This window comes from Carassius carassius, chromosome 42, assembly GCF_963082965.1.
Source record: "Carassius carassius chromosome 42, fCarCar2.1, whole genome shotgun sequence".
NCBI classification, from domain to species: Eukaryota; Metazoa; Chordata; class Actinopteri; order Cypriniformes; family Cyprinidae; genus Carassius; species Carassius carassius.
Window position 1 is genome coordinate 755036 of NC_081796.1, and position 10777 is coordinate 765812.

At 44.1% G+C, this 10777-nt stretch overlaps 1 protein-coding gene across 1 annotated transcript in view; it reads right to left on the minus strand.

The window, feature by feature from the left end:
* The window catches only part of LOC132123959 (vesicular, overexpressed in cancer, prosurvival protein 1-like), a 46972-nt gene extending 42739 nt beyond the window's left edge, over positions 1-4233 (minus strand). Inside the window, exon 1 of the mRNA XM_059534651.1 lies at positions 3975-4233. Within this exon, the coding sequence (XP_059390634.1) occupies positions 3975-4025 (51 nt within the window). The 5' untranslated portion in view covers positions 4026-4233. The remainder of the gene's footprint in view (positions 1-3974) is intronic.
* Between the last annotated feature and the right edge of the window lie 6544 nt (positions 4234-10777).

Here is a 10777-nt window from a genome sequence, read left to right on the forward strand (position 1 = left end):
CAAATCAATATGAATGCAAAGAGCACATTTCTAAAGAACTATTTTCCTGGATAGAATGTCGACCTGGAAACAATGCTGAGTTTCCATACTTCAGTAGATCAGATGAAGCACAGACAGTCAATGCAAGACAAAAGAAAACAAAACAAAGGCTTGTCAAACAAACCATGAATTGCACGTCTTTTCAAGAAGCTGTTTATGTTTTTACTCCATTATCATCCTTCAGTAATGTCATTGCTTATACAAAAAACCTCCTGAAATGACAGACGCGAGCAAACGGTTTCTTTCAGCAGGTTGTTTCCGGACTGAAGGTTAATGGTTGTTTACTGAGCAGGGGTTAGCATGAGTCCAGAGAGAGCTGCTTTATTGTGGCCAGCGGCTCCACGACACACACGTCAGCCCAAACGCTGGACCACTGAGCGCCTACACAGTCCTGAGGTTAACACTGCCTGCTGTTCAGAGAGGGACAGCGGCTGTTAACTGAGCATTAACCACGGCATCAGGCTGAAACTGCTGTCTCTGGTAAATATAGATTCACAGATTAACACAAATCCCTGTATCAATGCTACAACACCCAATCAAACTCCCTGCTGTTTTCTGTCAACTTCTGACTGATCCCGCAGTCTGCTGCAAATGCCTTTGCTCGATGTCACTGAAAGCAGTGACATGAATCGATACGGGTCAAGCACTCCTCGACAGAGCCAGAGCACAACAGGAAGCTGGATATGAGCATAACTGACACACAAACTACAGTATAACACAATACTTCTCATTAGATGGTTAAAATGTGCTCAGCTGAAGTAGCTGATGCATTTCATTTCATCAACATCATTTACGTTTAAATTCAGATGAATGTATAATAGATGTTTACACTGTAAAAATGATTTCAAAAGTCTATAAAATGCTGTGATACATTTCAAGTAATTTAAGCAGTTTTATTTTATTATTATAATTTTTTTACGTTGCCAGATTTCTCTGTGTGACTGCTAACATTTCATGATTTTTTCTTCAAATAAATATTTATTATTGTTTTTTCTTAGCAGGTGATTTTAAGGTGGTTGTCAGTATATTATAAAGTTAAAACATATTCGTCAGTTAATGACATATACAGGTTTGTTAATGTAAAATTCATTGAAATCTGTTAAACTTGCTACCATAACTTTTACAGCAAAGTTCTTCAAACCATCGCTTCCCATTTTTACCATAAATTCAGAGGTTTTTCTGGAAAAGGAAAATTTTGTGCATTTCACAGTTTCTTTTTTTAAGTATATTTTTTAACCAAGTTTTTTTTTAACCATTATTTATTCCCTTTTGCCTTCATTACTTAATAAAGTGGTTATATGGTGTGACAAACAAATGTAGATGCAGTACATCCCACCGCTACACATGTCAACTTCTTAAAGGTTTCCTTTAATTATCTACATTCACTGGTTATGAAATACTATTTCACCCAAGAGGATAACTAAATTAAGCTTTTTTTATTTATTTTTTGCCTGTTTAAATGAGAAATATTCAGGCTGGCTTGAGAAGAAGCCAGTGTTTTTACTTATTACAACAAATACATCCATAGCACAACTTATAATGCCTTCTTCTGATTATACATCTGTGGCACAAGTGGATATGAGCCATAAATCATCAGTCAGGCAGATAGATGTGTGTCGTACCTCTCTGAACGAGTCCTTCATAGTCAGTGCCTCCACGGATAGCAGCCCACATCATTACACTGAGAAACAACATGCATGAATGTGTCTGTGAGGATCAGAGCTCTATCAGCACTACATGCCTTGATGTTATGCTACAATTTACGAGAGAATAAGCTGTCATATTGATGTAGTCGCATCTAAGTGATTATGACAAAGTGCCTCTCTCTTCTCTGACAGGCCAGTATAATGATGGCAATGATGAGGTGAAATACCATTACTGTAGCTGCAGACGCTATATCTGCTGTACAGTAAGGAGCTCTGATGAGGCGTCATGCCTTAGCTTCGCAGAAGTCTTTGAAATGTAAATGCTGTAGATATCAAAGGTTGGGAAGTAATTTAGAAAAGAAACAGCCAACCCACAGCAAAACGGCTAACAGAGACAGATACATTAAATCAGATCACAGCAAACCAGCTGTGTATGTATCTACATACATACAAAATAATATAAATAACAACTGGGATCAAATCAGTATGCTAGTAAAATTAAATAAAATTAAACCAGAGAGTTTATATTTCAAGTTTATTCAAGTTTATTTGTATAGCGCTTTTTACAATACAAATCGTTACAAAGCAACTTTACAGAAAATTATGTTTCTAAAATATTTAGTAGTAGCTAGTAGTTTGTGCACGTTTGACAGGATTTTAGAAAAATAAAAAAATAATAATAATAATACAAGATTGTACAACATGCAATTATAATCTAATTTTAACTGTAAAATAAACAAAAATATGAAAAAATATGCATTTCAGCAGGAATGCGTGTATTATACATATACATTTTTTGGATCTCATTACATTCAACATTATAATAGATACGATTTCTCCAAGAAACAGGCAATAGCATTATAGGTTTGATAGCATTAGCTCCTGGACAGTTCACTCATATCTATATCTATCTATATATATATATATATATATATATATATTGTGACGAGTCAGCTGCCTCCTCCCTGATTGTCACCGGCACCCCGTCCTAAATCGCCGTCCTTCACCAGGCTCCCGACTGGAGTGGGTGTGTGAGAGGAGGGGCGCTGGACGAGTCAGGGCTGGCGGGTGTGTGATGGGGCACACCTGAAGGAAATGGAGCCTCATCACCACCGCTGTTTAAAAGCCCAACGCGCCTCTCCTCGGGAGACCGGTCTCTTCCCCGTGCATGCACACTGGTGTCCTCGTGGTTCCAGGAAGGGTGCGTTGAGGGACTCCCGCGCCACTAGAGACGTGAGCTGCCGGACCCGCGATCCGGATGGGAACCGCACCCGTTTACACGACCGTCGGGCCAGGATGCCGGGCCGTCCATCCCCTGCCAGCGCTGCGGCCAACGAGAGTGATGCGGCCGCTAGAGGAAGCCACCGCCCCTCGCGCCCCGGACTGAAGAGGGGAGCGCGTACGGCCGCCGGACTCCGCCCCTTACCTGGACCCTTCCTCCAAGAACACTGCCCGACCCACACGAACCCCGCAGCACGACGAGGACACCAGATTCCCTGTTTATTTTGGACACTCCTCCCCTTTGGCCACCTTTATCCCCTGTTTTATTTGATTTTCTGTTAATAAAAGCCTCTCCGAGGCCTGACGCCACGCCCACTGTGTCTGTCTTGTCCTCCTCCCGTGACTATATATATATAAAAAATCCAATGAGATTGATTTCTACTATAATTTGGGATTTAATGAGATCAAAAAATAATGTTGGGCATATATATATATATAATTATGGTAGAATTTTTATATTATTATTATTATTATTAATTTTTTTAAGCGAATCGTCCGGGGGCAAAAAATAAATAAATACAATTAATTAATAACGGACATATTTTTACATTCAGCCACCCATAACTTCCTAAATGGGATTTTCATGAACACGTGGACTACTTAAAAGGCCTTAATAATCCATCAGTGACAATTCATATGATGTAAACACACACACACACACTCCGAATACACAACTAAAACACTAGCACGTCTGATTTCATCTCATTAGAAAAACTAAGAATAAAACAATCCCCCAAACAGATCTAAACACAATGCAGGTTATCTATCTGACTGAACTGAGACACCACAGTGATCTTTACAGTATCTCTCCTGTGATTTACTGAAGGAGGAGAGGACAGAGACAAAGACTCAGCTAGCGCTCCATCACATACTGTACATGAAACACTGAAGTTACGCGGCTCCTTAGAAACGCGCCAGCACCAATCTGGCTCGAAACAAGGGTAATAAAGAACCAGGGAAGTTGATCCTCGCAGTCCGATGTGAAATGAGTGAGATTTTGAGACTCACCTGGAGGAGCGCGCACAGCGTCAGCAGCACCGCCGCTCCATGGCGCTTCATGTCGGCTCCGAGGCGCAGAGAGATCCGGTGCTGTCAGGACCCAGGTGTCATAGCAGTAAAGCGTGGATGTTCACAGGTGAAGCTCGAGCATGCTGAAGAGGAGAGAACAGCGCCTGCATCTCAGCTCGACTCGCGCGCGCAACAATGCAATGCGTCTGATTTCCAGTGCTGAAGAAAACACAGCACGCGACATGAGCGCGCACAAACAGCCCAGGGCTTCTTTCTCATCCTCCCAATCCAAAACTAGGGCTTTACTGGAACATTCGAGCACTTATTATATACTTCAAATAAAAAAGCACATACTGAATTACAGTACAAAGTAGGCTAATGTTACCTGGATATAAAACGTAGAAAGAAAGTAAAATGTGTGTGTGTGGATTGAAACAAAATTATGAATCCAAATGGCATTTATTTTAAATATATCCTGGAACATTCTTGCTATGTTTGATTTATAAACGATATACTTTATACAATCAAAATAAAATGTTTATTTTAATTATTTAAATTCTACTTTACGGTTAATGCTATTTTTTTATTCACTTACAGCATTTATATGCATTTACAATCTTTCTCCTCTGGGAACATTTGCCAAAATCAGCCAATTGGATTAAAAAAACAGAAAGAACTGTTGTATAAACGGGAATATACATGACTGTAATGACAAGAGAAAACAGTGAAGATGATGTTGGGAAAACACATAAATCCTATGTCTTCTACTTCAGTGTTTCTCAATATTTGTTATTTTCCTGTTTGCTACTGATTATTATTTTTTTCCCTTTATTTTTGTGAAACGTCAGTCCACTTTTTATGCTCTGCTCTCTGTACCTTCTTGAAATATATTTAATCCTATATGCATTTAACAGGTCTTACCTTAACATTTATATCTTCTGCACCCAGTCTTAAAGTTACCTTTGCAACTTTATGTAACTCTCTAGGAATAACTGAACCCTTTAACAGTGTTCATTGTATTATCTGCTTCAAGTGTGCTAGTGATCTTGAATGAAATGACACAGAATCAGCGTCTGTCTGAGGTTTATTTGTCCTCCCTGTGCATCCACCAATGTCAGTTGCCATGGCAGCAGTTTTTATCTAAACAAAGAAGAGGACAGAGAGAGGGAGAGAGAGAGCGAGAGAGAGAGAGATAGAGAGAGAGAGAGACGGAGAGAGAGAGAGAGAGAGAGAGAGGGAGAGAGAGATAGACAGAGAGGGAGAGGGAGAAAGAGAGAGAGAAATAAAGAGAGGGAGAGCCAGAGAGAGAGAGAGAGAAATAAAGAGAGGGAGAGCCAGAGAGAGAGAGAGAGAGAGAGAGAGAGAGAGAGAGAGAAAAAGAGAGAGTTCATGCTAGTGTTTTTGTTTCAGGGCGTAGATTTTTTCACTTAATTGGGTAGCCTCACTAATGACTAAGGCTCTAATGAGTTGAGATGATGAATTGAAGTCCCCCTCTACTGTCTTGTTATGTTGCCAGGAGTTTGTGAAGAGAAACTGTGGGAATGAAATTAGTTTTGTGGGCCATGACTCAAGCTAAATGTCCCCACTGTCTGTCATCGTCTGTCCATGAAACTCAATCGCACTTTCCCTGCTTTGGTTCTCTGAACAAGGGGTGAGGTTATATGATGGATGGTTTCTCGCAATCCTGTCTTTCAAAAAAAGTGAGAAGTGAGAGCCCTGAAATGTAAATAAATGTTGTAAAAATCTTCATTAATTGTTATTACAGTTGCTTTATTCGGGTGAAATATTAATTCTCCATTATTTATATTATTGCATTATATGGAGACATTTACAATATATATATATATATATATATATATATATATATATATATATATTCTGAATAGTAGGGGTAAGAGGAATCACGGGTCATGGGGAGATAGTCTAACCTAAGGGTGTCACGTAAAAGAACACAAAATCCAATTGCAAGTAAAACAGTTTATTTGCCACAACGCAAACAGCAGGGAACAAGAAAATAGAGCAGGTGAGCTGGTGAACAGGTGAGCTGGTGAATCGGTGAGCTGGAGAGCTGTCTCTGTAACACGGAGACTATGAGGCACTGACCCGAACCAACCCAGAGAAATCTCCTAGGAACAGGCGTGGAAGCACACTGAGCTATCTCCTTGGCAGAGCGCAAGAAGAGTGATCTGAGGACAGAGAGCAAGACCAGCATCGACAAACACAAACAACGATCTGACAACATGCAGTAACAACCACAAGACAGATAAAGACAGGACAGAACCAGCATCAGGTGCAGCCATGCTGATTAGCTCATCAGCCCAATGATTGCCGGAGCAATGCTGAATGAACAATCAGACAGAAACGAGAAAACAGACATGCAGAATGAACACACAGATCTATGAACCGTGACAGTACCCCTCCTCCTAGGAGCGCCTCCTGGCGCTTCCAGAGGAACCTACCTGGCGATTGTAATCATCAATAAGCGAATGATCCAATATGTCCCTAGCGGGAACCCAATTCCTCTCCTCCGGACCGTAACCCTCCCAGTCCACCAAGTACTGAAATCCGCGTCCCCTCCGCCTCGAGTCCAGAATACGCCTTACCGAATAAGTGAGTTCCCCATCTACGAGTCGCGGCGGTGGGGGAACTGGGACAGGCGGATTAATGGGGGCACGAAAAAGGGGCTTTAATTTGGAGACATGGAAGACGGGATGAATTCTCCTGTACGCAGGAGGAAGTTTGAGGCGGACTGCCACTGGACTAATAATCTTGGTGACAGTAAACGGGCCGATAAATTTGGGAGCAAGCTTCTTACAGACGGAACGGAACGGAGAGGAATATCTTTAGATGAAAGCCACACTTTTTGACCAACAACGTAGACGGGTGGCTCAGACCGGTGGCGATCGGCCTGGGCCTTGGTGCGCGCCCCCACCTGGAGGATGGCTTCTCTAGCCCTCCTCCAGGTGCGGTGGCACCTCTGGACAAAGGCGTGAGCAGAGGGGACCGCGACTTCGGATTCCATACTCTGAAAGATAGGTGGCTGGTAACCTATGCTACACTGAAACGGAGATAGGCCCGTGGATGACACTGGTAAAGAATTGTGTGCGTACTCCACCCATGAGAGTTGCTGACTCCAAGAGGATGGGTTTTGAGACACCAAACACCGCAATATCCGTTCCAAATCTTGGTTGGCCCTCTCCGTCTGACCATTACTCTGGGGATGAAACCCAGAAGAAAGACTAACAGTCGCCCCTAACAAACGACAAAATTCTTTCCAAAATTTGGAAACAAACTGAGGCCCCCTGTCAGAGACCACGTCTGCCGGGAGGCCATGAATACGAAAGACGTGATCAATGACAGCAACCGCTGTTTCTCTGGCTGAGGGTAATTTGGGCAGAGGAACAAAATGAGTTGCCTTCGAGAACCGGTCCACCACGGTCAAAACTACCGTGTTACCCTGCGATGGCGGGAGTCCCGAAACAAAATCTAGCGAAATGTGGGACCAGGGTCTCGAAGGAACCGACAGCGGCTGAAGGAGTCCAGCAGGGGGTTGATTGGAAACCTTAGAAGTGGCACAGACAGAGCAAGCCAAAACAAAATGACGTATATCCCGGGCCATAGAGTGCCACCAGAACCGCTGTTTGACAAGAAATACTGTACGATTTACCCCTGGATGACAAGCTACTTTGGAACAATGGCCCCAACGGATGACCTCGGACCGTAATTCTTCTGGCACAAATAAACTACTCGGTGGGCATCCAGGCGGAGGCGTTACCCCTTCTAAGGCCTTACGGACCTTCGACTCGATCTCCCAAGTCATACCAAATACCAAGATGTCAGGTGGCACTATAGACTCGGGAGACAACGGGCGTTCAGATTTATCAAAAATACGGGACAAGGCATCAGGTTTAACGTTCTTAGAACCTGGACGATAAGAAATTGAAAAACGAAAACGACTGAAAAATAAGGCCCACCGAGCTTGCCTAGAATTTAACCTTTTAGCAGAACTGATGTATTCAAGGTTCTTATGGTCAGTCCAGACTATAAAGGGTTCCTCTGAACTCTCCAACCAATGTTGCCATTCTTCCAAAGCGAGCTTAACTGCCAGCAACTCTCTATTACCAATGTCATAATTACATTCGGCAGGAGAAAAACGATGAGAATAATATGCGCAAGGGTGAACCTTACCATCCGTGGAAGAACGCTGGGAAAGAACCGCACCAGCCCCGACCTCTGACGCATCGACCTCCACCACGAACTGACGGAAGGGGCCAGGGGCCACCAGAATGGGAGCTGAAACAAAGCAACTCTTTAATTTGCAGAACATAGCTTCCGCCATGCTAGACCACCTGAACGTCATCTTGGCGGAGGTCAAGGCAGTCAAAGGGGCGGCTAGCTGGCTGTAATTGCGAATAAAACGGCGGTAAAAATTGGCAAAGCCCAGAAACCTCTGCAGGGCCTTGCGGGAATCTGGGGTTGGCCAATCTACCACAGCCTGGACTTTGTTGGGATCCATGCATAATCCCTCGGATGATATGATGTACCCTAGAAAAGAAACAGATTGTGCGTGAAAAATGCATTTCTCCGCCTTGACAAAAAGCCCATTCTCTAGCAGCCTCTGAAGCACTACCCTGACGTGCTGAACATGTTCCTGGAGAGAATGAGAAAATATCAAAATGTCATCCAGGTAGACATATATGAACTGATCAACCATGTCTCTCAGCACATCATTGACTAGTGCCTGGAAGACCGCGGGAGCATTAGAGAGCCCAAATGGCATAACAAGATACTCAAAATGCCCCCTGGAGGTATTAAAAGCGGTCTTCCATTCATCCCCATTTCTTATGCGAACCAAATGATAGGCATTGCGAAGATCCAATTTTGTGAAAAAGGAAGCACCCTGTAGACTCTCGAAGGCTGAGGACATCAACGGCAAAGGGTAGGTATTCTTTACCGTGATACTATTCAACCCTCGATAGTCGATACAAGGACGCAGGGAACCATCTTTCTTTTCCACAAAAAAAAATCCTGCACCTGCAGGAGAAGAAGAAGGACGGATGATCTTGGCTGCAAGAGAATCAGAAATATATTTCTCCATGGCCTCCCTCTCCGGTACGGAAAGTGAGTATAACCTGCCTTTAGGCGGAGAAGTACCTGACAATAAATCTATTGCACAATCATAAGGACGATGCGGAGGAAGAGAAGCAGCCCGGGACTTACTGAACACTCCCTTCAGGTCAAGATACTCCGCGGGCACGTTTAACAGATCCACATGTTCATCCTGTAACACAGAACAAGACACAGAAGAGCAAGCGGACAACAAACATGATGCATGACAATATTCACTCCAGGATGAGACTGTGCTTAGTTGCCAGTTTATATTGGGGTTGTGTAACACTAGCCAGGGGTGACCCAAAACCACAGGAGCCAAAGGGGAATCAGTCAAATAAAAAGAAATGGTCTCAGTGTGGTTGCCCGAAGTGATAAGACTCACCGACTCAGTGGCATGAGTGATGGGTGGAAGCGACTGACCACAGAGGGCACTGACTGAGATAGGTGGACTAAGTGGAACTGCACGAATACCCAGCTTAGACGCTGTCCCACAATCCAAAAAATTACCCTCTGCACCAGAATCCACCAGTGCTTTACAAGAGAAAATGTCCCGGCCCCTCCGTATTTGAACCGAGAGCAGAGTTACCGGGGAGGAGGACTTCTGAGTGGTGACTCCGCCCATCAGTAGCCTCCTTACTGACGAGCTCTGGTTTTTACCGGGCACTGTGCAGCGATGTGACCTGCGGCACCACAGTATAGGCATAGCCCCAGGTTCCTACGCCTGTCCTTCTCCTCTCGAGAAAGGTGAGCCCTGCCCACCTGCATGGGTTCTGGATCAAAGCGGTGATCAGTTGTCTTCTCCGCCATGGCTGCAAACTGGTCACGCTGATGTAGTCTGGTGTCCACTCGGATGGCCAGATCGATCAATCCGTCGAGTGAAGTGGGTAATTCCAGGGTGTAAATCTCCTTAATGATCCGGTCGGCCAATCCATGCCTAAACATGTTCCACTGCGCTTCTTGGTTCCAGTTGCATTCTGCCGCCAATGTTCGAAACTCAATAGAATAATCCGTAACTGACCGATCTCCTTGGCGTAACTCCGCCAATTCCCTTGCCGCCTCCCTACCAGATGCAGCCCAATCAAAAACCTTCCTGAGCTCCTCAGAAAACAATTGGAATGAAGAACAGCAAGTGTGTCCTTGTTCCCACACCGTTGTTCCCCAGAGAGCCGCTCGTCCAGAAAGCAGAGTTTTGATAAAAGCCACTTTGGACTCCTCTGTAGGAAAAGACGAAGGCTGGAGAGCAATGTGAAGAGAGCAAGTGGTCAAAAATGAACGACATAACAGGGGCTCACCGGAATAAACAGTTGGAGGCGGTAGACGAGGCTCAATGCGTCGGTTGGTGATATCCACAGGTGGAAACGTCGGAGGATTAAGCGCAGTGGGTTGTTGGGCAGATTCAGGTTTTAACTGTCTGACCTGAGTGGTGAGATCAGAGACCTGCGTGACGAGTGCCTGCACTGCACGACCAGTAGCCATGATTTGCTCCTCTTGCTGTGCAAAACGACTATTGCTACTGGTAAGAATGTCTCTCAGCTCTGCCATACTTGCTGGATCCATCTTGGTCAGATCGTTCTGTCACGTAAAAGAACACAAAATCCAATTGCAAGTAAAACAGTTTATTTGCCACAACGCAAACAGCAGGGAACAAGAAAATAGAGCAGGTGAGCTGGTGAACAGGTGAGCTGGTGAAT